At 57.5% G+C, this 26,893-nt stretch overlaps 1 protein-coding gene across 1 annotated transcript; it reads right to left on the bottom strand.

Annotated features, from left to right (window-relative positions):
* TMEM132E (transmembrane protein 132E) lies at positions 1 to 25,791 on the bottom strand. Its single transcript, XM_074556840.1, has 9 exons — positions 25,643 to 25,791; positions 13,290 to 14,175; positions 11,872 to 12,012; positions 8,510 to 8,702; positions 8,033 to 8,176; positions 3,927 to 4,132; positions 3,055 to 3,334; positions 2,786 to 2,977; positions 1 to 2,132 (listed from the first exon to the last, which is right to left on the bottom strand). Exons 1-9 carry the CDS (start codon positions 25,713 to 25,715, stop codon positions 1,104 to 1,106), a joined length of 3,144 nt encoding a protein of 1,047 aa, XP_074412941.1. The 5' UTR covers positions 25,716 to 25,791; the 3' UTR covers positions 1 to 1,103.
* Between the last annotated feature and the right edge of the window lie 1,102 nt (positions 25,792 to 26,893).

Genomic DNA, 26,893 nt, shown 5'->3' with positions numbered 1-26,893 from the left:
AAAAAAGAAAAAAAAAAAAGAGACACAGTGGTGGGTAACTTTCGATCCAGAAATAATCCGCTGCCAACTTCCACCAGGTGATGCTGGGGGGGGGTCCCTGTCCCCACATGCTCGGTGCCCATGGGGACAATTGCACAGCCCAGGGGGTTACCCTGGATGCTCCACACTGGGCTGGGAGATGGGGTGGCCCTGGGCTGGGTGAGCCAGAGGGGCTGGGAGGTGCCACCAGCACGGAGGGGACCAGGAGGCATCGGGTTATGGCAGTCAGAAGGCACCACACAGGCTGAGCCTGGCCCCTGGGCTGGCACTGGGGGAGCTGGGCTGGCCCTGGCACACACAGGCCAGGTCCCATTGAGGGTGTCCCCACACCACATTCCCATCCCAGAGCCACATTCCAGCACTGGGAGCGGCCACAAAGCAGTGGCTGCCCCTGGAGGCCCCAGCAGGGCTGTGGGGTGGAGGGGTCCCAGCACTGGGACAGAGGGACAGGCAGGGTGGGCAGCAAATGGCCCCACTGGCCACCCCCAAACTGCCCAAGCAGCCAGGGAGCAGGGCACAGCAGGAATTTGGGGCTGTGGTGGGGACAGCAGTGCCCTGGACCTGTGGTCATTGTGCCCCCCACTCCTGCCTCCCCCAGCATCACCCAGCGTGGGCCAACACCCCAAAAACCATGGGGTGACCCAGCCCTCACCTCCAAAATTGTGCAACTGAGCGCAGCAAAGGCTGGAGGAGGCCCTTGGGGAGCCCTCACCCACCACCTCCCTGCTGGGCTCCGGGGGGAATTCGGGATCTCTCCCTTCTCCCAGCCCTTCCCAGCAGGACCCCCAGCCTCCCCCTGCACACCCTGAGCTGTGACCCCATCCCCTGTGGGCAGCTGGGGGGCCACGCTGTGCTGCTGCTCCCCTGGGACACCCGCTGAGGAAAACTGAAACAAGGCCCCGCCAGAGGCGCCTTTGGAGGGGGTGAGGACGTGAGATGTGCGGAAGAAGGAGCCAAACGTGGGTGCCTGGCCCCGGGGAAGCGTGGTGGCGGCGTGGCACGGCGTGGTGTGGCGTGGCACAGCGTGGCAGCCCCTCCCTCCCGCCCCTGCTGCTGCCCCTGCATTAAGCGATCTCCTTGATCCTGCGGATGTAGTTGTGGAGCTCCTCGGGGTCCTGCAGCCCCATGTCCTGGCACACCCACTCCAAGTCCTCCTCGTCGGCGATGGGGATGGAGTTGTAGGCCAGCTCGTCCGAGGGCATGGTGGCGAAGGTGGTGAACTTGACCCGCTTCCGTTTGGAGGTGGGCGAGTTGAGCGGGTCCTCGCTCTGGTCCCGCGTGGAGCCCCCCGAGGAGCCGTCCCCGCGCCCGTGCACCTGGCTCTGCACGCTGGTCTGCGAGCTCCCGCTGCTGTGGTGGTCCCCGTGGCAGCAGGTCTGCACGTTCTCCAGCGGGTTCCCCGGGCTCTCGGGCTGCGGGGAGAGGTCATTGTGAGCCCTCAAGGGCTGCCCGTTGCCCAGGAAGACCCAGTGGTGGGAATGGTCCATGTTGGTCTGGCCTTCCGGCGGGATGCGCTTGTGCCGGTACTTCAGCACAAAGACGATGCAGTTGATGAGGAAGACCAAGATGGCCAGGCAGAAGACGCCCAGCAGGGCGTACATGCCGATCTCCAGGTCCGTCAGCCCCCGCGTCACCTGCACGAAGCCGGTGGGGATGGTGGGGAAGTCCTCGGTGGGGTGGGACGCGCTGGACATCCGGCTGTCCTGGCTCGGCTCCGCCTTCCTGTCCACCTCTGCCCGCAGGGTGGTGCTGGCCCCGGCCTCCCCCAGCCCCGGCCTGCTGGACACGTGGTCGTAGTCGTAGGTGGGGTCCTCCTCGGAGCCAAAGTGGACACGGACAGTGGCCAAGGCCGTGGAGAGGACGCTCTTGCGCTTGGTCTTCTGGCAGCTCTCGCAGATGACCAGCTCGGCCCGCAGCAGCTCCCCCGCGCCCTCGCTCTCGGCCACCACCAAGGGGAACGCCCGGTCCTGGGTCACCGACACCACCTTCTCATCCAGGCTGCTCACCACCAGGTTGTAGTCCTTGGGGTCGTACAGGGACAGGGGCGCCGTGGTGCCGTCGCTGTAGGAAATCCACAGGCTCAGCAGCGCTTCCTGCGGGACCAACACACGCACCGGTTGCCCAGCAGGAGGCCAGTCCCACCCCTTTGTCCATTCCCCATCCACCCTTTATCCCTCCACAACCCATCTTGTTCCAACCATTCCCTGGTTTTTCTCCTCAGCCTATTCTTCTCTCCATATTCCCCATGCTTGCCCAGGCTCAACCCAAATCCCAGGTGTGGCTCCCAGAGCTGAGCCAGGAGCTGTACAGGATTCCATCCCTCCCCATTGCCCAGCAGGAGGCCAGTCCCACCTGCACCCCTTGCTCATCCTCCATCCACTTCTGCATCCAACCCACCCTTTATCCCTCCATAATCCACCTTGTTCCTGGTTTTTCTCCTCAGCCTATTCTTCTCTCCACATTTCCCATGCTTGCCCAGGCTCAACCCAAATCCCAGGTGTGTCTTGTACCAGCTCCTGACCTGGGCCAGGAGCTGGACAGGATTCCATCCCCTTTTGTCCCCACAGTTGTGTCCTGTCTCCAGGCTTGGATCACAGGTCTCTGTGAAGGTTTCTGGGGTGTTTTGGGGCCACCACGGTGTCATGAGGACAGTGGGTGCTGTGAGGGCTAGAGTGTGGGCAGGATTTGGGAGCAGGGGGCTGCACCCCAAGTTCCCCCCCAAACCTGGATGCACCTCTGGCCTCACCTGCTTGAAGAAGCTCAGAGTTTGCTGCACGGACGTGCGGGCGATGATGGTGTGGCTGTTGCCAGGGCTGGGGTGGAGGGACAGCGAGAGGCTGGAGACCACCTGGGCCTTCAGGTCCGTGATGCTGACCTTCTCCTCCGCCACTGTCACCAGTGTCTCACCCAGCACCGCCTCCACCAGCGGGGACACCACCTGCAGGGGACGAGGTTCCTGTCACCCCCTACCAGCCCAGCCAGGTTGGAAGAAGGGGAAAAGGTGGCCAGGGGTACCTTGAAGAGGGTGGTCCCTGGCTCCCGCCCGGCCAGTGTGGAGCTGTCCACCATGTGGGCCACCCTTGGGTCATCCACGCGCATGAAGTCACTGACCAGGTCAGTGACCTCCACCAGCCAGTCCGGCCCCAGCATGGTGACCACCTGGCCCGTGCCCTCGGCCGCCGTGGTGTGGAACTGGGTGAAGACCTGCAGCGTGGAGTGCTGGTACTGCAGGGCACAGCCCCGGCTCTGCTTCCGCTCATCCTCATCCTCCTCGTGCTCACTGTCTCGCACCGACCTGTGGGACAGATGGACGATGGATGGATGGATGGATGGATGGATGAATGGATGGATAGGGCAGTGAGTGGGCAGTGCTGCCCAGCTCCCCACACCATGGCTCCTCAGCCTCTTCTCAGGAAAGGTGGCCAATCAAGGAAAAAACAAGATGTCACCAAAAATGGTGGCTTCTGCCAACAGATGCCCATTGACCATGAGGGATTCCAGGGATTTAGCAGGACATGGTAACAGCAGGGTCACCAGCATCTCTGCCCACTCAACAAATGAGAAGACAAGGTATCTCTGCTTGGGATGGACACCTGGATGTCTCTAGACCTCAAAAAAGGGACTTGGGAGCTTGGCTGTTCCCAGTTTCTTCCAGGGAACTTTTGACCACTGCCAAGGAGGGACGTTCTCCACCAGCTTCACTGTGACATTTATTCCTTCCCCATAACCTGTGTCCATGACCTCTCCCCATTCCACCAAAGACCCCTGAGACACCTCTTTCCCCACCACCTTTTAAAACTTCCTCATGAAGTAGCTGAAGAGAAGACAATTAACCCATGACCGCCACCTCCACTTTGCCTTCTCCAGGCTGGCTCCTCAGCACCCACCTCCTGTCCGGCAGGATGGGCACCCTCCAGCCCTTGACCTGGCTCAGCCGTGCGTCCGAGAGCTCGATGTGCAGGGGCAGTTTGGGCACCCACACCGTCATCTCCAGCGGGGCCGACAGGTGCTCGTAGGTGAAGGTGACCCGGGCGCTCATGGAGCCCCGCGACTCCTTCCCGCTGACGAAGACGTAGTCGCAGCTGCTGGAAACCTGTGGGACAAAAGAGAGGGTGGGAATGGTCCTGTAGGCACGGCAGAGATCATGGCAGGAAGAGCAGAATGTCACCTGGCATAAATCCAGTTCATGCCCCTGGAGCAGGGATGCTCCCTCCTCCTGGAGATCCTACTCAGAGGGAGATGCACACCTCGTGTCCACCCTTCAAAATGTCCCTTGACCCAGGTCCTCCTGGGGCACAGATCCACAGATTCCTGTCCACCATGCAAAGTGTGCCCCAACCCACGTCCTCCTGAGGCACAGATCCACTTCCCCTGTCCACCATGCAAAGGTGGATCCACAGATCTGTGTCCACCTTGACATAGGTCCTCCAGTCAGCCCTGACTCTCTCTCACCTCACCAAGAACCTCCACTTGGTGCCTCAGTTTCTCTTTGGCCTCCATGCTGAATTGTCCCTGAGCTAGAGGCACCCAAGGGTGCTTCACAGAGGTTGCAAATTACTCAACCTGGAAATTTGCCCCAAAATCTCTTCCAGAAGAGGCAGCAAGCACAGACCCCTCTCATTCCTGTTCCCGACAGTGCCTTGTTCCTGTCCCTCCTGCTCACCCCATAGCAAGATTCCTGTGGTCTGAATGAATCCTCTTGTTCCTTTTCTCGCTCTTCCTTTTTTAATTCCCACTTTTTCAAATGCCATTCATTAAATTTGCTATAAAACAAACCCATCCTGCAGGGGGTCACTCATTATTGCCCACCTGAGCCAGTTAAGGAGCTCAGGGGACACCAGGCCAGCATCTCCTGGGGTTTGAGCTCAGCTCACCAGCCAACAGCTCCTTCCCAGCCAGAGTGACAGAAGACAACCAGAAGGGGACTCCAACCTCCCATCTGCAGCAGCCCCATGGCCCAACCCCGATCCCCTGTCAGGAATTGCATCTGATTTGTTGGATACTGGGGAAGAACAGAACCCCTTTGCTCAGCCAGCAGCACTGAGCACCTCAACAGCACAGAAGAGCTGATTTCCAGCAGCTGGGAATCCCTGGATTCTCTGGTGGCTGATAAAGGGCCGAGGCCAGGCTGCAGGTGGCTGACAGTGGTGGTGACAGCATCCCTATTTCCCAGCCTGTTCCAGGAGCATCTCTGGGCAAGCAGGGCAGTAACCTTGCTTTTCTGAGCCCACAGCAGGGTTTGACTTCTACAACAGCTCCAGGAGCTCAATGCACGGTGTCCATGGTCCCCTGGGGCTGGTGGAGGAGGCAGAGCCCTGGATCTGAGTTCCTGGAGACATCCCTGAGCCCAGGAGGGAAGGGCGATGCAGGAGGGTTTGTTCCTTGTCTTCCTATCAGAGGTACCAGCTCAGCAAGTCTGACAAGACAATCTCATCCATGGCAAGGCAGCGCCTGAATAAAGATGAGCTCCCAGGTGAATCCTGCAGCAGAGGATCTCTGGATATTGTGCCATTTATCACAATAAACACGATGGGCTCTGCTTGCATTGCCTCGGCTAATAAACCCCCCGGCACCTCCTTCTGGGCACCACTTGCTCTGCAGCCACGAGGGGGTTGAAACTATGACAACAAAAGGTCCCTGCACACCAGGCCTGTCCCGAAGATGGAGTGAGTGCAGATTAGCTTGGAAATGAAGCTTGTTCAGGGAAACTTCCCGGATTTACGGCGAGCTGTCAGGAACACAGAGGCTGAGGGCTGCCTGGGCTCCCAGCCAAACACCACTGCCTCCATTGCTGTGGCCAGGAGTTCCCAGCTTGGCACAGGGACAGGCCTGGGATCAAGGGGACACACATGTTCTCCAAAGCCCCCAGGAGTGGGGAGAGCCAGCATGGTCCTGGTGGTGGCTGTGGGTGACCAGGGTCCCTGAGGATTGGTCCCGTTGAGCTCCTGAGGGGTTCTCCAGGGGATGTGGAGTGTGGGGTTCTCAGAAGGGTCACACACATGTGAGGTTGAGCATCTCCCGCTCCCTGTGTGACCCTCCACAGCCCACAAGGTCACCACCCATTTTAAAAATAGGGGGTGATTTCCACACTATCCTGAGTGGTGATGTCCTCCTGTACACCTTTGTCACCACAGAAGGGGATGAGCATGACAACTCCCACTCATTCTCTCCCACCACCTCCTTCAGAGCCACGTCCACACCGATCCCAGGACAAATCCCACGTTACACAAGAGAGCAACCACCAGGGAGCCACCCCAGAGCGGGGAGAGGCAGCTCCCCAGCCCGCCCTCACGTTAAATTATTTACAGTAACAGATAGCACATCCCACTCCGTGAGCTGTGATTTATGGAGCAGGTTTAGAGCCCTGACACCGCAATCATACTCCCCGATCTCAGCAGGTAACTGAGAGCTCCCTCGGAAATGAAGCTCCAACACAAACACCAAATAACTCAGCAAGAAATGGCACAGGGCTCCGAGCAGGACGAGAGCCGGGGCCGGAGGGCTGCTCCCTGCATCATTCATCCCAGCTCCTGGGCATGTGCCTGCTCCCCCCAGGGCTGGGGACAGAGTGCCAATAGATTTATGAGCAGAAAGGCAGCACATTAAACAGTTTAAGTGTCTTGGAGTCCATCCTGAAGTGTATTATTGCTCCAGTGTTTTATCACGCTGGGGAGGACCGGGCTCCATAAATTAGAGCCGGTCCTGTAAATCCCACGGGTGTGAGTTTTAGTCAAGAACTTGGGTAAGCACTTTGGGGCACTGGATGTCCCCCATGGAGAGCAAATGCCAGCAGGGACAGAGCTCTGCCATCACCCCTGTGGCAAAGAGGACAAGGGGCTACAGCCCCCTGGAGAATCCAGACCCCTTCCCTGCTTCTGTCCAGCCCAGCAGAACATGGAAAGGGAGAGCTGGCTGGGTGCATGCAGGGAGAGGGGTGGGAGGCGTTCAGGAGAAGGGAATGATGTCTGGGGGCGGATGGATGGATGGAAATGGTGGCAGAGTGACACGGGCAAGTGGGCAGATGGATTTATTCAGGGATGGAAAAATGTATATGGATGAACAGGGCTGGTGATGGAAAATTGGAGGGTACGAGGATCAGGGGCTGCCTCAGGGCAGGGGCAGGGAGACTTTGGCATTGGCCTCATCAGCACCTCTCCCACCTGGATCTTCCCCCTCAGCTCTCCTTTTCCCTCCATCATTCCCATTTCACCAGTCCCCTGATCCCATCAGGACATCAATGTCACTCAAGGCCTGAGCGCCAGTGCTGATGGGAGCATGCAGCTCAGCCCACAGTGACAATATTTCTCCTTATCAGCACCAAGTGTTGCGATAACCCACAGTTACTGCTGCTGCCAGTGTGGGAGCATCCCATGGCCTCTCTGGGGACAGTGACAAAATGTCTTGTCCTTCTCCCAACAGACCCCAGGGAGAAGCTTGCACAGACTTGTCACAGACATCTTTTATGAAAAATCTTTTCTTTAGGATTTTTCCTCTTGAGAAGCTGGGAGGCCTCAGGAACAAAATGTAAATATTGATGATCTGTTGCTGTGAAATGCAACAGGTGGATCTTTGATTGGCCCATGTTGGTTGTTTCTAATTAATGGCCGATCACAGCCCAGCTGGCTTGGACAGAGAGTCTGAGACACAAGCCTTTGTTATCATTCTTCGCTATTCTATTCTTAGCCAGCCTTCTGATGAAATCCTTTCTTCTATTCTTATAGTATAGTTTTAGTGTAATATATATCATAAAATAATAAATCAAGCCTTCTGAAACATGGAGTCAGATCCTCATCTCTTCATTCCACCTACAACCCCTGTGAACACCATCACACAGACTGGAGCCACCAAGGGGCTGACACTTGGTTTGGGTGGTGTTGTGAGCCACATCAGCTCAGTCACCAGCCCCAGCCCAGGGTGCTGTGGGGGCCAGCACTCCTGCAAGAACCCCAGCCACTCATGAGGGTCACAAGACCCCCCCATTCCTCACACCCACCTTGATGATGTCCTCGTTGTTGGACTTGCACTCCACCATGGCCGAGACATCCACGATGGCGCCGCTGAGCTCGATGGCAATGACCTTCACAGGAATGGCCACCGTGCGCCCCGTCAGGATGGCTGTGTTGATGATCTCTGTGTCCTGGGGGCGGCATGGGGAGGGCACCATCGTGTTAGAGGGCAGAGGAGGAGCTGGGTGGGAGTGGGAGGGATGGGGGATGGATGGATGGATGGATGGATGGATGGATGGATGGATGGATGGATGGATGGACATACAGATGGATGGATGGATGGATGGACATACAGATGGATGGATGGAGGATGGATGGGTGGATGGAGGGATGGATGGACATACAGATGGATGGATGGATGGACGGACATACAGATGGATGGATGCTATAGGGCAGGTGGTCCATCCCTCGGGGGTGCCAACCCCTCAAAAGCAGGTAATGACAGAGGGCAGGAACCTGCTCACCATGGCCAGGGGCACGATGGCCCTGATGTCCCTCTGGATGACCGTCAGCTCCGTGACCACCTTCTCCAGGTCGGGCGGGGGGTTGCGGCCCCGGTAGTCGATGTGCCACATGATGCGGCGCGTCACCGACTGGCTCGTGAAGTTCTCCATCTCGAAATCCAGCTGCATGATCTCAGACGAGGAGTCCCCATCCCTGGGCAGGGACAGGAGGAGGGGACACGGTGAGGTGGCTGTCCCAGGTCCCACAGACGCCCTGGGATAAGCGCCAGGCCATCAGAGTCCCCAGCAGGCGTCCTTGGTGTCCCCAGGCTGCCAAGGGGGACTGGCAGTGGCCACCCAAACCCAGCAGCCCTGACACCACCTCTGCAGAGGCTGCTCCAATGGGATCCTGCAAATTCCCATGGGAATCTCCCCAGTGGGAGAGAGAAATGTTTATCACCACCTTCCCCAGCAGGACAAAAAAGCCTCATCAGCTCTGCCAGGGCTGCTGGGTGACATCACAGGGTGGACAGGGGGCGGCTGCAGGTGCTGGCCTTGTCTCCCTGACTCCATCTTCCCAGCAGTGTGGATGGATTTACTGCTCCTGCCTGGACACTCAGGTCAGATCTCACACCCAGAGCACTCAGGAATGACAAATGAGTGTCAACACATGAGCTCTGCCCAAGCTGGTGACTTTCCAAGGGGATGCCACAGGGAAACTGAGTCATGGGAGAGTTTCAAGCCCTGACAGCAGGTGGGACGGCACTGAGCTGGGACATGGGACAGGGCTGTCCCCAGCCTGTGAGGGAGGATGGGCAGGGGACAGGGGAGAACAGCCCAGGATCATCAGCTCAGAAAACACACACAAATTAATGTCAGGGCTGAGGACAGCAGGACATGGAGCTAAAGGACAGGGTGGACACCCCCTCTGGGGTGTCCCCAGGGCAGGACATCATGGCTTGGACACAACCTCACAGCCACAGCAAGAATTATTCCTACACCCCATCCCTACAACCAAACCTCCCCAGACTTGATCCTGCCCTCCCAGCTCTGCAAATCCTTGGAGTAACACAGGGTTCAGCCCTGCCCCAAGTCAAACTTCACTGCTCCCCAAAAGCTGAACACCCCCAGAGGAAATACCAGAAATCACAGCACTGGTAAAAGCCCCCCAGAACCAGCAAGGAGGGGAGGAAAAGTGAAATTCCAGTGGGAGGGAAGCCAGGACTGGCTCCAGTTTCATCTCAGTGCAGCAGCAATTGAGAAGGTCCCATCGATCTGGGGATGCAGGGCACAGCTGGGTTTCTCTCTGATCAATATCTAATGAGTGGCAGGGAGCAGGGAGAGAGGAGAGCAAGAAGCTGGAGCTGCTCCAGGCCACGGCAAGCCCTGATCCCTTCTCCCTCATCCCACAGCAGCTGTGATGGGCTCTGCAGTGGAGCTGATCCACAGAGGCTGCTGGGGTCTTGCTCTGCCCTAAGGCAGCTCTGGGCTTCAAGAGGAATCACTAAAGGGCACAAGGTTTAAAAAGAAGATTTGGCTGCTCTTCCAAAGCCAAGGGGGAAGAGACAGGTCCAAAGGCAAAGCAGAGCCAGAGGTGGTGTGGCAATGGGACTTCTTGCTGTGGGGTGCCCTGAGGTGTCCCAGAAATGCTGCCAGGCCCCACCACCATCCCCTGCCCTCCCCCAGCATCACCTGCTCAGAACAGGCAGGAGCCAGGCTGCCAGCATTGAGGGAACAATTGAGGATGCAACTCCAGGGGTGTAAAACACCCCAAACTGGCCATTCTGACCCCAAAAATCGGGATTCACAGCCCCTCCCTGCACAGCCAGCACTGCCAAAAGCCCCCAGGGCTCCAGTGAAGCAACTCCTCTGTTTGCACAGCCTGGAGGGCAACACGGCTTGGAGTCATTCATCCTCTCCATTCCGTTAATATTTGATGGAGTTGTTTGTCTAAAAGGTGATTGTAATCACTTTAAATTCCTCCCCCGTCTCTAACCTTTGCAGGCTGATTGGAAGCAGTGCTGGCAGCAGGAGAGGGGGAAGGGGGACAGGATCCTGCTGCTGGCAGCTCTGCTCTCTGTGCTGTGGGGTGGCCGTGCAAGGCACAGGAGGCTGGTGGCCCTGGGGACACTCCAGGATCAGCCATGAGGCCAAGGCTGATTTACCTGCCTATGGTTAGGGTTACACCTAGAGTTTAGGGTTTTTAAATCAGAAAGCCCAGAGCTCCAGGCACACTGCAGCTGCCAAAGGCATCACTAAAAAAGGATCACAAAACTGCCACAACATTGGCTGCCTCCATGGCTTTTTCCTTGGAACCAGCCCTGGCCCAGGGATTCTTTTACTGCCTGAGGTTAGGGTTAGGATTACACCAAGGTTTAGGGTTATGCCTAGGATTAGGGTTTTGAAACCACAAAGCCCAGAGCTCCAGGCACACTGCAGCTGCAAAAGCCATCCCAAGGAGAACTCAAAATTGCCACAGCATCCCTTCCTCTACAGCTTTTTCCTTGGAGACAGCCTTAGCTGGTGTTGATTTTTTGGGTGCATTTTGGAAGCAGCGGGATGGAGAAGGAAATTCTGCTCTACTGGTAAGAAATTGGTTCTGCAGGGCTTTGGAGGTCACACCAGGGCAGGCAGAGCTGAGGAGATCTTTTTCCAAGAGATTGGCCCCAGATTTGCTCAGTTTTTGGGTGGAGGACAGAGATGTGGGCAGATTTCCATGGCAGAGGACAGGAATGGCTTGAGCACATTCCATTGCTTTAACCCATCTCCTGGAGACCCTTGTGTCCCTTTCTCCAAGGCACAGTGACAGAGACATTTCTGTTGTTTTCCAGCACTTCAGAATCTTTCCTGCTGCTGTTTTTGACCTCACGCCATGCCCTGCCAGTTTCACATCTCCCCTTCAGGCTGAGAACCCTCTGAGGTCTCCGCTTGGCTTTGTTGTTCCTTTCTCCTTCAGATCATTCTCAATTCCATCTCCAGGGCTCTCCTCAGCTGCTCTTTCCCAGCATCTCAGGAATGTGTGAGCAGGGCAGAACTGCCTGTCTCAGGTGCTGACTGGGATCCTGCTCTCCATCCAACGCTCATCCATCATTTTAGAGCTCAGATGGGACCTTGCCTTTCTCCCCTTCCTTCCCAGAGGAGACACCAGGATAGACATCAAAGAGTTGCTGCTTTTCACAGCATTAAAACCTAATAAAAAAAATTAAAATTCTTCCACCCCAGACTAAGGAATCTCCATAGCTTCACCACTCAGCCGTGAAACCTTCAGTTTAAATCCTCAGTTTCCCTTGTGAGCACCTAGGTAGCACTGCAGCCACCCAGGGAGAACTGCTCCAGACCCAATCCCAGCACTGCCCTGGCATTCCCAGAGGAGCACCCCTTACCTGGGCCCGGCCCCATCCACCCTGGACACGTCCACGGTGGCAGTGGAGTGTTTGCCACCCGTCAGCAGCTCCGAGCTCACCAGCCACTGCCCGCTCCTGGACTTGGTGCTGAGCAGGTTCACACCTTTCTTGGCCTTCACCCTGCAGAGAGCAAGTCAGGGATGGATCCTCATCCTCAGGCACCCCTGGATCCCCTGCCATAGCACAGGTGGAGTTTTTCCCCTGATCCCTTCAGGCTGTGGGAAGCATCACCCAGGCTGGCAGCAAGGGCCCATTCCAGCTCCTCTTTCATGGCATTTTGGAGCCCCAGCCCCAGTGCAGACCCCTGGCACTGGGCACCCCGGGGGTGAAGGACAGGGGAGCCTGAAGCACCACATCCCCCATTCCAGGGGCTCCCTGCTGGTCCAAAGGCCACAGGGACACTCGCAAGTGTCCTTTGAAAAGGTGTGGCCCAGGGCGTGTGTCCCCATCTTTAGGGACACACAGTGATGTGGGTCCCCCCTGCACACCTGCCCACTCTGGGGTTCTCAGCACCTCCTGCCCACCACCCCATTCTGCTCCCACCTGGTTCTGGGGCAGGAGGAGGGGATATGGGGGACCCCCCTCACTCCACAGCATCCCCAAGGCCGTACCACACCTTGTCCCCAAAATGGCTGGGAATAAACCCAGAGCTGCTGGTAGGATCCCAGTGCAACTGGGAGCACTGGGAGAGCAAAGGCAGCAGTGCACAGTGGCAGTGCAGAGATGTCCTATATGGGCAGCCTTCTCCTGCAGGAAGCTCCCACTACAAAGCCACATTCCACTGCATTCAGAGGCCTGTGCTGCATTCAGAGGCCTGTGGGCCAGGAATAAAGCTGTGGATCGAAACCCTCCAGCAGAACTCAACTCCTTTCCTTCACCTCGCCTTGAAGCCTCTCCATCAGAGGTAAACCTGAGCTCCTGCATGCCTGGAATTGTCCCAAGTGCCCAGCTGCAGCATCCAGCCAGCCAAAGGTGTCTCTGGGGTGAAACCACCACAGCTGCCCCCTTTGGTCAAGCAGCAAGGGCCAGACGAGCCCCAGGCATGTTCCATCTGGCTATATTGGTATTTAATTCCAATACATTGGCGCCCAACATAGGGTAGCTTGATCCTGTGGGATGGATCAGTCAGGGAAGAGACTCCTGAGGTGGCACTCTCACTTTTGCTGCAATATCCAGCCAGCCAAAGGTGTCTCTAAAGTGAGACCACCACAGATCCACCTTTGGTTAAGCAGCAAGGGCCAGACGAGCCCAGGCATGTCCCATCTGGCTATATTGGTATTTAATTCAAATAATTCCAGATATTCCAGACCCAGCCTCCAGCAGATTCTACAAACACCACACCCTCCCACAGCTGCTTTTCCTTGTCAAAAGCAGCGGGGACAGCCCCAGGGCCTCACCTGAGGGTGAAGTGCTCCACCGTGGAGTTGGACATCAGGTAGAGGAGGATGCTCAGCACCTCCCCGGGTTTCAGGGGCTTGTCGGGCAGGCGGATGAAGACGTTCCCGTCCAGGTGATGCTCCTGCAGGGCGGGCCCTGGCGGGGGCTGCAGGAGGCTGACGCTGCCGATGCGCAGCAGCGGGTGCTGCGTGGGACCCTCGGTGCGGGCACCCCCAACCCCGCGGCGAGCATCCCCCAGGCACTGCCCGGCGCCGTCGGGGGCGTGCAGGGTGTAGTACAGCTCTGCCTGCTGGCTCTCCCCCTCCAGGCTCTCGGCGCTCTTCCTCCTGCCCAGCGGCACGGCCGAGGGGCCGAACCAGGCGTGGGGCAGCTCGGCCTGCACCAGGCACATGGCCAGGCTGCCCCGCAGCCGGCACGAGCTCTTGAGCTCGCGGGCGTCGCGGAAGGCGTGGAGCCGCACGCACGGCAGCCGGTCCGTCACGTCAAAGTCGTCCCAGTCGCGACCAGCCACATAAAAGAGCACTTGGACCACGGGCTGGCTGGCCACCAGCCGGGGCTGCACGATGAAGGCGCGCACCTTCCAGTTGACGGTGAGGCGGTCGGGCACCTCCAGGGTGCTGGAGGGCTGCAGGTGCTCCTTGGGCAGCACCAGGCCCGTGCTGAAGGGCCCCAGGGTGACGTTGAGGACGGGCAGCTCCTTGGTCTGGAAGACGACGAAAGGCTCGGAGCGCTGCAGAGGGGCGCTGCCGTTGCCCGCAGGGCTGGCTCCCAGCTCCTTGAGGAAGAAGGCCAGGCGGGTGTTGGACAGGCGGTAGCTGACGGGCAGCAGGATGGCGCCAGGGGGCTCGGCGGGCTCGGGGCTGGGGGCTGGGCCCTTGGCGTGGGCTGCAAAGGGGAGGGAGAGCGTGGGTTAGCATGGGCATCCCCTCTGGAACAGCTCCTGGGCAGGGAATGCTGAGCCAGGCAAGAGCAGAGCAAGGAGGAGTTGGAGTTTCAGCCCTCCAAACTACTGAGAAGGGCAGCAAGAGCCTGGCTGGGTTTCTGTGCCACAAAACAAAAATGCAGAAGATCCCAGGAGCTCAAGCAGAGCCAAAGCCACCTTCATGGGATGGGGTGTCCAGGGTGTGCTGAAGCCACATCCAGCCTCAGGTGGGGAGCCCAAAGCATTGTCATCTCATCTCCCATGCCTTCTCAGTGATTTCTCACAGTCATCTCCTCACAGCACTGACTCCTTCTTCTTCACAGCCCAGCCAACAAACTCCAGCTCTCTCCTCACCCAGCTAACCCACTCTTTTTAGCACTCATCCTCATGGGACACAGCTGGTCTGTTAAGGGCAGGCCTGTTCCTAATCTTTGGTGATTAGTACAACTCCTGCAACTCCTCAGGAATGAGATTACCTTCTGCACGATCTTTATTTTCTTACATTCTATCCCCCCACACTGAAGCACTGGTCACCCACCCCAGCACTGCCTGAACCAGCACAAACCCTTCCACAGAAACAAGACTGGCTTCATCCTAGCTCCATCCCTGCTTCCCAAGGCATGGATGCTGAGTTTCTCCAGAGGCTTATGACCAAAAGTTACACCCAGTTTAACTTTTGGCTGGCAGATCCCACCACGTATTTATTATTACCATCAAGGCTTTCCTTCTGCTTCCAGCTCCTAGATCACCCAGGGAAGGTGGTTAAATCAGCCCTCAGACCTGCTCTGTCCCCACAGCTGCCTTAAGGGTGGTGTCACAGCCAGTCTGTCATCTGCCACCCATCCAGGGATGTCACCCACATTCTGCTGTCCCCATGTGATAAACCTGTCCCAGCCCAAATTATTCCAGACCTGGTGGAAAGGTGATACAGGTGATGTTGGTGCCTCTTTGTGCAAACCCCAGCAGCGCCCAGGACCCTTCAAAACTCCCCTTTTTTCCTTTATTTTGATCAATTTTGCCTTAAAAAAAAATAACTCCAGGGCTTGCAGAGCAGGGAACCCCTGCCAGCCAAGGAGCAGAGCTGCCTGAGCCCCTCGGAAGGATCCAATTACAGCACTGCAAGCAGAGGGAAAACCCACAGAAATCTTCCTGGGAAAAGCGTTGTGCTGGCAGCTGCGGGAGCCTGGAAGACAGCTCAAGGTCTTTGCCTTCTCCAGCGGCTGCCAGGAATTCCCAGGAGGGCTGGATCCCCCCCGCTCCCCTCAGCCCCCGTTCCCAGCACTGATTGCAGCCGCTCCCAAGCGGCTCCCGAGCGGCGGAGCCCAAATTACCGGTGTCAAACCACGGCGAGGAAAGGTGTGGATGTGACGGCTCCTCTCCCGGCAATCACTCAGTCCCCCTTCCCCACTGGGGCTTTGCAGCGTGCCAGGACCCGGAGGAATTTTCCAGCCCTAAAATGTGGCCCCAGCCGCTTTCCTTGGGGCTCAAGGGATGCAGGAACCCCCGGCCCAGCCGCTTTCCTGGGGGCTCAAGGGATGCAGGAACCCCCGGCCCAGCCAATTTCCTCGGGTTCCAGGGATGCAGGAACCCCCGGCCCAGCCAGGGAGGTCTCTGCTGCGGGGCACAGGGGAGTTAAGCAGCTTAGAAGGTTCATAAAAGGATTAGCACTGGACAGGGGACAGGCAGGATCTGCATCCCGGGATGGAAGGTGTCCCAGAGCCAGGCAGAGAATTCCCCAGGGCTGTGGGAATGATGGGGATGCACTGCCACAGCTCCAGCCCCTGCCACCCCAATCCTGCTTGCTCTGCCTGTTTTCCCATGTCCCAGAGAGCCAGGAACTGCAGGAGAGGTGCTAAACCCTGGAATGCACCCATGGGTGCCCCTCTGCTCAGTGACATCAGCACTGCTCCAGAACCAGCAGCTTTCTGCCCTCGTGGTTCACGGAAGTTGTTTTCTGCTGTGAAAGGTGAAGGTTTGCATCCTCCTGCCATCCTCAACCAATGGAAAAGGCGATTTTTTTTCCAAGGCATGAGATTATTTGAGGAAAAGGATCCGGCAGCTGGCGCGACGTGAATTGGACCCACTTGGGTGCAAGGAAAGGGCTTTGCTCAGCCCACACTGAAACTGCATCAGATTTCAGCCCTCCAAAACCTCCAGGGTTTGCAGCAGCATCAGGACATTTCACAGGGAAAACCCACCAAAACCCACCCAAAACCCACCCAAATTACTGCTCAGCACAGCCCCAAGCAGAATCCAGCCTTGAGGTGCTGCAGAATTTCTGGTGTCACAGGAGAAGCTCTGTGCCACCTTGGTGAGCACCTGCAGTGAGGGGCACCCTGTGTCACCCACCCTCTGTCACAGGGTTTGGGTGCCATTTATCCCCTCCAGCACCCAGCTCCTCCCTCCCTCCCTCCCTCCGTGGGGGTTCTCTGCTGGATAATCAGGGTTGGGTGCAGCAGGACAAGGAAAGCACCTCCCAAACTCATTTTGGTGCCACAATGGGGACAGGCAGGGTGGCCCTGTCACCAAGCCCTGCCAGCTGGGGCGGGGACAGGGACGGGGACAGATTAATGGCATGGCCATGATTAGTCGAGCGCCGGCGGATTGGCGGCACCCAGGGAAGTGATTTCCTCCCCAGACAAAATGCATTTAAATGATGCTCTAATCTGCAGCCGGGAGGGGACGGGAGCGGCGCTTCCCTTCCCTGGCCCTAAACTGATCCCGACAGGAGCGGGTCTAACCCAGGCTGGAATTGCAGCAAGAGAGACGGAGAAGGGAGGCAGGAGGTGGGTGGGGGAAAGGGGGAATAGGGATAAATAAAACAGGAGGGAGAATAAAGGGATGGAGGTCAAAAGTGGCTGGACAGCAAGAGAACAGCTCCAGGATAAAGAAAATGAAAAAGGAAAGGAAAAGGGGGAAAAAAAGGAAAAGGGGGAAAAAAAGGAAAAGGGGGAAAAAAAGGAAAAGGGGGAAAAAAAGGAAAAGGGGGGAAAAAAGGAAAAGGGGGGAAAAAAGGAAAAGGGGGGAAAAAAGGAAAAGGGGGGAAAAAAGGAAAAGGGGGGAAAAAAGGAAAAGGGGGGAAAAAAGGAAAAGGGGGGAAAAAAGGAAAAGGGGGGAAAAAAGGAAAAGGGGGGAAAAAAGGAAAAGGGGGGAAAAAAGGAAAAGGGGGGAAAAAAGGAAAAGGGGGGAAAAAAGGAAAAGGGGGGAAAAAAGGAAAAGGGGGGAAAAAAGGAAAAGGGGGGAAAAAAGGAAAAGGAAAAAAAGGAAAAGGAAAAAAGAAAAAAACAAGAAAAGGAAAAAAAGGAAAAAGAAAAAGGAAAAAAGGAAAACGGAAAAAAGGAAAAACGGAAAAAAGGAAAAACGGAAAAAAGGAAAAACGGAAAAAAGGAAAAACGGAAAAAAGGAAAAACGGAAAAAAACAGGGAAAAAAGGTAAAAAAATAAAAAAAAGGAAAAAGGAAAAGACCCAATAAATAAGGGTGCCTGGAAGGAGACAGGAAGGATGGACAGACAGCACAGCTCAGGAGACTGCAGTCCCCACACCGCTGTCCCCTGCCCTATTTCCCTGTCACCCCCGGGAGGGGAGGCGGCCTCAGGTCCCGCTCTGGGGGACAGAAGGGTTAAGCCCTGCCGGCTGGCTCTGCCCTGCAGCCCCGCTGCCGCCGTGGTGAGCGGGATTTGCAGCACCTGACCTGCATTCCGGGTTTATTGGGCCGGCACTGAGGGGCCCATCTGGCCCTTCCACCCCGGCAGCTCGGCACGGGCAGCCAGAGCAGAGCTCTCCATCCGTGCCTGGCACATCCCCGCTGCCCCGGGGGCTCCCCGGGCTGAGCAGCCACCCCCAGCCCCGCAGTGGGACAGGGCAGGACTCCCCTGTGTCCCTCGGGAAGCTGGGGGGACCTGCCCAGATGTAAACACACACTGGTGACCCCTTTGTGGAGCCCCGCATCTGCCCCGCCAGATGTGCCCCAGCCACGGGGCCAGATGTGCCGAGCTGCTCTGCCCGCCCGGGAGGGCACCTGGGGACAGGGGCAGCGCCCTCCTGCCCTGCCTGAAATCCCAGAGCTGGAAAAAACAGCCCCAAAACCCCTGCACATCCTCCCAGCATCAGGGTGCTCTGTGAAAATCAATTCATTCTCGTGTTCTGCCAGTCCTGGGGGAGAGCTCAGAGCAAACCCAAACTCCTGCAGGGGATGGGAGGTGACAGCACCACTGAGGTGGCAAAGCCACCCCAGCAGCACCTAAAGCTTGGGCTTCTAGGGAAAATCCAAAATGACATCATCATCATCATCATCTTCATCATCATCTCCACTGCTGATGCAGGGGATGCTGGGCTCAGCCAGCCTGGTGGAGAGGAGGATGGACAGAGGATGGAGCCACCAGCTCCTCAATCACCTTCCTCTCCTGCCTTGAATCCCCAGCAAACAGAGCACAGGCAGAGCCTCTCCATCCTGCTGCCTCCATCGCTGCTCCCACCTGCTCTCCTGAGGCTGAAGACCCTCCTCCTCCTCCTCCTGCTCCCCAGCAGCTTAGCCCAGCCCAGCTGTCGGCCCCTGGGATCACTGCAGCCACGCTCCAGGGGGGAATCTTGATCCTGGCTTATCCCCTGGGCCACAGCGGGGGCTCCCGGGGCTATATCCCCACTTATGGGGGGAAAGCACACAGGGAAAGCCCTGGAGAGGAGGGAGGGGAGGTTTGAGGTCAGCCCAGAGGGGTTCAAAGCTCTCTGGACGTTAATGGGTGGCACTGTGGGCTCGGAGGATCGATGCATGAACGCAGCTCCAGGGAATGTGGGGCTCCAGCCCCAGCTCTCACAGCTCCTGCCAGGCTCCCGTGGTGTCCCAGCTTGGAACAAGGCAGGAGAGCTGTCCCTAAAGCAGTGGCTTGAGCTGCCATAGTGACAAAGCCACCCCAAATGCCCAGGGAGGGATGGAGGGGGTGTCACTGACCCTGCCAGAGAGCTCCACCCCAGCTCCCAGCTCCTGTGGAGGGGTTTTGGTGCCCACCAGTGCTCCTCATCCCCAGCTCCAGTGCCATTCCAGGGTGACAAGGTGACAATTTTAGCTCTGAGCAGGGTGATGATGGCAAGGCACACCCAGAGGAGTCAGTGGGGTGATGGATCCCCCCCAAAACCCCAAGAAGCAGGAGCCCCCAAAGAGGACATCCAGCCTGGCTATTCCCCACGGAACAACTCTCACTTCCCTTTGCTTCCACCCCATTCCCCTGAGGATCCTGTGGATCCCAGGCCCAGCCCCAAAATCTGCTGGTTCAGGCTTTGCCACCGCATCCATCAGGACCAAGCACAAAGGCAGCAGCCCCAAATATCTGGGATGTGCCACATCTGGAGCTCCCACAGCTGGATGTTCCCACAGCTGGAGGTGGTCCCAGGGAAGGGTCAGGCTCAGACATCTCCCTGCCTCTCCTGGGAATCCCTTCCCTCCTCATCCCACAGCACCGACCCAGCCAACCTGCACTCCCACCCCAGTGGGGTCAGCGCCTCCAAACACCCTAAAAACCAAGAAAAAGGGAGAAAAGAATCATCCAAACCTCCACCAAAACTCAGCCAGCCCCAGCATGTGCCCCTCTCCACTCCACAATCCCAGAGTACAAAAATAAAAGAGCCAGGAATTAAATACAAACCAAAAGCAGAAAATACAGAGAGACCCCTCATGGAAACCTCCAAAACATCCCCTGCAGGCAGAGCCTTGGAAATTGGTTTTGGTGACATAAATGACAACAAGCTCCCCCTTCCCTCTTGATGCATCCAGAGCCTCCATCTCCAGTCCCAGCTAATTGGAACTCAATTAAGTGAATAATTGTTACAAATGTGGAATCACCTTCCCCTGGCACACAGCGTGGGAAGAGCAGGACGCAGGGATGCTCCTGGAGCTGTCCAGGAGCCGTGGCAGGGATGAGCTGGGAATTCCCATGGCTCTGAGAGGCCAAATTGCTTCCCAAAATCAGCCTGGGGTAGGAATTGAGTGGGAACTGGATGGGATGTGAAGTTCTGGGATTGGAATCCTGGTATTGGAGCCTGGGAGCATCAAGAGTGGATTCTCTAACACAGGGCTGTGCCTGGTGGGCTTTTCTGGTAGATCCCTGAGAATTCTCCCTCTCCCAAAAGTCCAACCTGGCTTTTCCATCAGCAGGGGCAATAAAATCCAGTAACACTGATGGGACATATTCTGGGATATTTTGGGGGGAAGAAGCATCATGGAGCAAAAGGGAACCATTCCAGCAGTGCTTCCCCCAGGAAATTAATAAAAGGGAATAAACAAAACAGGGGAAGAGAAAAAACCAACAGACCAGAGACCTAAAGGAATAAATAAATATGGCCTAAATGGGATGTGCCGTGCAGAGGCGCAGCCTGCCATAAATTCCTGGAGCCAGCAAGGCTTTTACACAGCAGCTACTTTAGAGCAATTTCCACAAATCACGCAAGGGACAGGCTGGGGGACAGGGAGGAGAAGGCCTTTCCAGAGGAGGGAGAAAAAAAAAAAAAAAAAAAGAAGAAATTAATTAAAAAGAGGGGATAAAAAAAGAACAGGGAAGTTTATGGCTGATTATGAATGTCCAGAAAGGAATGGGAGGGGAGATACCCAGGGATAAACGGGGCAGCCTTGAAGGTTCTGTGGGGCTGCTGGGCTGGGGGAGCCCCACAATGGGAGCAGCCCAGGTGGCTTCTCCTAAAAACCACCCTGGGGAGGCAGAAATGGGGATCAGGGACAGGGACAGCAGCTCTCAAGGGACAAACCCCAAAACCCCAATGTGGGGACGGAGGCAATGCAGGGACACCCCCAAGGCCACGTGTCCTGCTTGGATAACCTCATCCCCTGTCCATCCCTTGCCAGCAGGGCCAGGAGAAGGAACATCCCCCCCAGCACCCTCTGAGCACTGAATTTGTCCCCAAGCTGCCTCCCCAGCACTCCAGGCTGTGCCCACAACACCTTCCAGAAGGATTCCAGCTCATTCCTTTCCCTCTGGCGTCATGTGGTGGAGCCAGATTCGATTCCAGGGATTTCCCAAGGAAATCTCAGGTTTGGGGTCCAACATCAGCCCCAGACCCCCAAAAGCAGGGCTGGGAAGTGGTAGGAGCTCAAACACAGCTGGAATTCCTCCCCTTTGCCTGGCTCCAGGAGAGGAGCTGATCCCGCAGCCGCGCCGAGCCGGCAGCAGCAGGGATTGCATTTCCAACCTGATTTATCCTCCAGAGCAAAACCACAGCTTCTCCTTAAAGGAAAAAAAAATAAATGAAAAATTAATTCATTCTCATGTTTTGCCAGTCCTGGGGAAGAGCTCAGAGCAAACCCAAACTCCTGCAGGGGATGGGAGGTGACAGCACCACGTGAGGTGGCAAAGCCACACCAGCAGCACCTGCTTGGGCTTTTAGGGAAAATCCAGGATGAGAAATATTATCCAGGTGGTGGGCAAATGCCCAGCAGAAGGTGACAGTGGCTTCGCTAGAAGATTGAATTATCCTTGGTGGTGGTGTCCTCCAAAGGTGAGGGGGGACGAGGGACATGGGACAGGCCAGGAGCAGCAACAGGTCAGGGAGCAGCTCAAGGGAAAGGGAGAGGCACATCCTGAGGAACAACCTCTGCTGGTGGCACAGGTGACAGCCCAGAAATGCCCCAGCCCAGCTGGGCCACCCCCAAACGCGGCTGGAGAATTCCCAAATTCCAATTAGGGGAGCTCCATCCTCCTTTTCCCTGGGGAATAGCAGCAGGACTGCCTCACTCCACCCCACTGAACCATTCCCCCTTCTGTCACCACAACTCCCAGGGGACATCTCATACCCTGGTGTCCCCAACCCCATCCCGTCCCACTTCCCTGCCTGCCTGCCCGGGGAGCTGCTCATTAGCAGAGCCACGTATTTAATAATAAAAGCTTCTGATTAGATTAGCAAGAGTGACCTTTTCCAGATGGATGGGACGCTCCTGCGGTGGCAGTGACAGGCGCCACGCGGGAGGGGACGCCCAGCAGCTCGCACACACCCAACATTATTTTGGCCAGGCAATGCAGGAGGCAAAAAAACCAAAGTTGTGCTGTCTAAGCAGCTCTTCGCTCACCCACCATCCCCCAGGGTGATGCCACTTCCCCTGACTCCCTCCACAACAGGCTCTGGGGCTGGGATGTGCTGATGGAACACTGGGGATGCTCTGCAGGATCCTCAGTTTTCCCCTTTTTTTGTGTTTTTTAGGGTGCAGAGGAGCTGGGAGAGGGATCTCAGCAGCTGGAGTGGTTTAAATAGTAGCACTTAAAAAAGAAAATCTCAAGGAAATAGCCTTGAGATGAAACAGATTCTCAAGGAATGGGTTTCCAAAAATTCCTGAGCAATCCCCAGCCAGGGGGTGCTGCCACCCCATCCCCTGCCTCAGTTTCCCCCAAAAGGACACGTGTGGTTGAGGACCAAACCCTGTGGCTGGTGCTCCCCAAAAATCATTGTTCAATTATCTCCCTCAGCCTTTTCCCTTCCCTCAAAAACACCAAGAGGGCAAAAGGGGAGAAGAAAAGAATTTCCCAGGGGGGAAATTCAACTTCACACCCCTAAATCCCAGCATTGGGCTGGGATTTCAGGTACTGGGGTCTGGGGGAGCTGGAGCGGGTTTTGGGGTCACACAGGGGCACTCCAGAGCCAAAATCCAAAAGGAACATCCCTGCACATCCCCCTTTTCTGTGGCACCAAGGTAAAACTTGTGCCAGGTTAACCCAGCTCTGAGGCCAGGTCTTCCCCCTTTATCCATATACCAAAAATCCCATTGCCCTTCCCTGCTCCTGGGAATGCTCATCCCAAAAGCCATCCTGGGGGGCTGCAAACCCCGGGAGGGGTTCCCGGGGCTCATTCCCGGTGTTCCCCGAGCAGAGGCGGGTGTAGATTCCCGGTTCCAAGTTATGGCACATCTCCACCTGCTGGTGTGAAAACCCCGGAGCTGGAGCTGCTCACAGGGATGGGCATGGGGCTTGTTTGGGGTGTGTTCCCCGCTGGGTTTGGGGTGTCCGGGATGGAGATCCTGGCAGGGATGGAGCCCTGGAGCAGCATCCTGCTCCTCCAGGATCCCACTGGTCTGGGATGGGATACATAGGACAGGATGGGAGATCCAGCACACAGGACCCCAAATCTGCCCAGAATGCTGGATCACCCAGCAGAGCCTCCAGCTCGTCTGGGAGCAGGGAAACTGAGGCACAATCATCCATGGAGCCCTGGAGCACCATCCTGCTCCTCCAGGATCCCACTGGTCTGGGGTGTAGGGGCAGCCAGGGATGAGATGGGATGTGGGATCCAGCACACAGGATCCCAAACCTGCCCGGAATGGTGGGACAGGATCACTCCAGCAGTGTCTCCAGCTCGTTTGGGAGCAGGGAAACTGAGGCACGCTGCAGGGAGCTGAGGGAAGAGGCAGAGTCCAGGCTCAACCCTACAGACAGCTGAAATCACCCCACAAACCCACCAATCCCCCCGTGCTGCAGCCCAACAGGTCCCAGCACAACTGCACCGAGCACACACCACCAGCATCCATGCCCCACATGTCCGTCTGTCCATCCTGGGGCCATCCCACCCCACAAATGCCCAAAAAAAACCCAAAAATCCCAATTTCTGTGAGCAGCTGATCTGGGGCCTCGGCCAAGCAGCTCCGTGCAGCGAGGCTGGCACAGAGGGCTGCTCTTAAATAAAAAACAAGGGGAAAAGGGAAAAAGAGATGAAATCCTGCAAGCAGGAGAGGCAGGCACTGCTTCACCACGGGCTGACCCCAATGCCAGCCCGAGCCTTTTGGAAGGAGCTCTGGAGAGTCAGGAGCTCTCCGTGGCTTTTTCCTCCTCTCTCCGAGACCTTTATTTGTCCACGAAAGGCCAGAGAGGGCAGCTGAGCGTCCTGGAAGGGGAATAAAAACTCCTGGCAGAGGTTTCCCTTCTCATGGGCACAGCCCTGGCACAGGCCACCCTCACCCTGCTCATGGTGGCGCCGGGGACACATCCCCAGGGATGGGGACACAGCCCCAGGGATGGGGACATGGATCCCCCAGCCCAGGGGACACATCCAGGCCTGACCCTGAGGGTTTGTGGGGTCCCAGCAGCAATGGGGGATCAGAAATACCCAGGAGGGGATGGGGAGCAGGGGGCACATCCAGCCCCTGCAGCAGAGGCCGTTCCCCATGGATCACATTCCCACAGCCCAGCCACACAGCTGGATCTGCTCCAGGGCAATGGGGCAGGGGGGGATCCTGCTTCCCTCCCCAGGCTGGTGCTCCCAATGAGCTGTGCCAGCAAAGCCTGCCCAGGGAGCACCCCAAGAACAGTGTGGGGTGGGAACAGGGAGCTCTGCCCCCCCTGAGGATGGATGCTACAGAAAGTTGTGGCTCCACAGCCTGGAGCATCCCTGCTGCTCCACTGGGCTTTGAATTTCCAGGCTGGAAAACCCCTTCCAGCCCCCATCAATGCTCCCAGTATCCCCCCTCCTCATTATTTCACCCCTCCTCAAGCTCCTACAGGACCCTCAGGTGCTGCAGATGCCAGGAGAGCCCACAAAGTGCCTCGGCCGTGGGTTGTTGGCGTGACACAGAGCCAGGCACGGTCCAGGGATCCCTGCAGCTCCTGGAGGGGTCACTCGAGCTGGGCAGAGTCCCCAGGACACCCCGAACCCCAGGCCAGAGCCAGGTGCCCCCCCAGACTGCAAACAGCCCCCACTTTCTGCTTGGCCGGGCTGGGAAAAGCATCTGCGGCTGGGGCTCGATTTTAAATGGAAAGCATCCACAAAAACCATTCCTGGAAGCCAGCCCTGTGTCCTGGGGCTGTGTGACCCCTCGCTGGCCCATCACGGCCCCCAGCAGCAGGTGCTGTCACCAGGACAGGCCGGGATGTCACCGCAGCGCTCAGGATGCGATCGGAGCCAGGGGCTGCAGGGCCCCCAAACCCACGGGAGGGACAGGGAGGGAAGGGGGGGATGCCAGGGGCTGCGCCCCCACCCCAAAACGCTGCGAACCCAGGCAGAGCCTGCCCAGCAACTCAGCACAGAGCGGGGAAGTGTCTGGGTGGGGGTCTGGGGGATCAGCGAGTGGATAATAGCGGATAAACCCCTGATCCTGCCGCTAAAGCAGCTCTGCATTAAGGAGACAAGACTCGGGGAGGGAACGGGGGGGTCAGGGGACACCCCCTCGGCTGGCGTGTCCCCCTGCCACCCTGCTGGCAGCCCAGGCTCAGCCCAGCCCGCTCACAAGCACAAGCTGTCATTTTATTAAGCCAGGAATAAACTCTATAATCTTCACCCATTCGGCTTTGGGGGGGGCACGGGGAGGGGGTGGTCGTGGGAGGGGGGACACGGAGGGACACGGAGGTGTCCCGGGGGTGGGGGGGCAGATGGTGCAAAGCCCCGTATTGCAGGCACGGATAAAATAGAGATGTATTTGTAAATATTGCCCCCCCTGCCAGCACTTACCGGGGAGCAGCAGGGAGCACAGGCAGCAGAGCAGCGCGGCCGGTCCGGGCAGCATCTTCTCCAGAGAGGCCATTGCAAGGTGGGGGACAGCCAGAAAAAGCAGTGGGGGGGAGAAAAAAAAAAAAAACCCAAAAAAAAAACCGAGGCACCCCAGCGGCGAAAAAAAAAAAAATTTAAAAATGTAATAATAATAATAAAAGGAATCCAAACCAAGCACCGAAAAAAAAAAAAACCGCAGAAATCCCCCTTAAATCCAACCACGTGCGAGCCGGGAGCAGCAGCCAATTCCACGGCGGAATTTTGGGGAGGGGTGGGGGGGAAGGAACCGGGTCAGGTTAGGGGGGGCTCGGCTTTGGGCCCCCCCCAGCTCAGCGAGCAGAGCGCCCCATCTCCGGCCCCCCACCCCTCCCCAGCCCTGCACCCCAAAGCTGCCGCAACCCCCCCCCCCAGCGCCTGCAGGGCGGCCGGGGGAGCGCCCAGCCCGGCGGGGGAGGGTCCCCCTCCTCTTCCTCCTCGGGAGCCGCGGAGCACGTGGAACCCCCCCCTTTTCCCGGAGGGTAAAAGCAGAGCCCCGATGTGCCGATGGAGGAGGATGATGATGCTGCAGGGTGCGGGTCGCCAGCACACAGCACCCCCCCCCTCTAAACCCTGCACGAGAAGGAAAATCAGAATTCCAAGCGCTGCTCTTCCAAAAGGAAAAAAAAAAAATAATTGAGGGGAGGGGGGGGAAGCAAAAAAAAAGATTAAAAAAAAAAATAAAAGGCAGAATTAACGCGCTCTCCCCAAGGAAAAAGATAAACAGGCGGAAAAAAAAATCAGCCAGAAAACCAAGAAAACAAGAAGAACGTAACGCGAAAACCACAACCCAGAGCCGGGTGAATAATTAATCCCAGGCAGATGCGATTAATCGGCGGCAGGAGCAGCTCGGCGGCGGAGTCCCCGCATCCCAAGGCAAAGTTTGGGGGGCTCGGGGGTGGGGGGACACCCCGGGCTCAGCGCTGGCAGCGGGGGGACCCCGCCAGGAGCGCTCCAAAGAGGGGGTCCCCCGCGGTAAAGGCGGGGTGTCCCCCCCGCTGCAGGCAGGGGGAGGCAGGCAGGGGGTGCCGGGGGCTCGGGAGGTTCAGGGGGGCTCTGCCGGGGCCCCCCCAGCCTGTGCCGGGCCGGGCTGGGCGCTCCGGTGCCCGCTCGCCCGGCCCGAGCCGCATCGGGCTCCGCTGGGTGCCAGCGAGCGGCAGGGGGAGGCGCCTTCCT

The sequence above is a fragment of the Zonotrichia albicollis genome, chromosome 22 (assembly GCF_047830755.1).
Source record: "Zonotrichia albicollis isolate bZonAlb1 chromosome 22, bZonAlb1.hap1, whole genome shotgun sequence".
Classification (NCBI taxonomy): Eukaryota; Metazoa; Chordata; class Aves; order Passeriformes; family Passerellidae; genus Zonotrichia; species Zonotrichia albicollis.
This window is presented reverse-complemented; position numbering and strand designations above follow the sequence as displayed.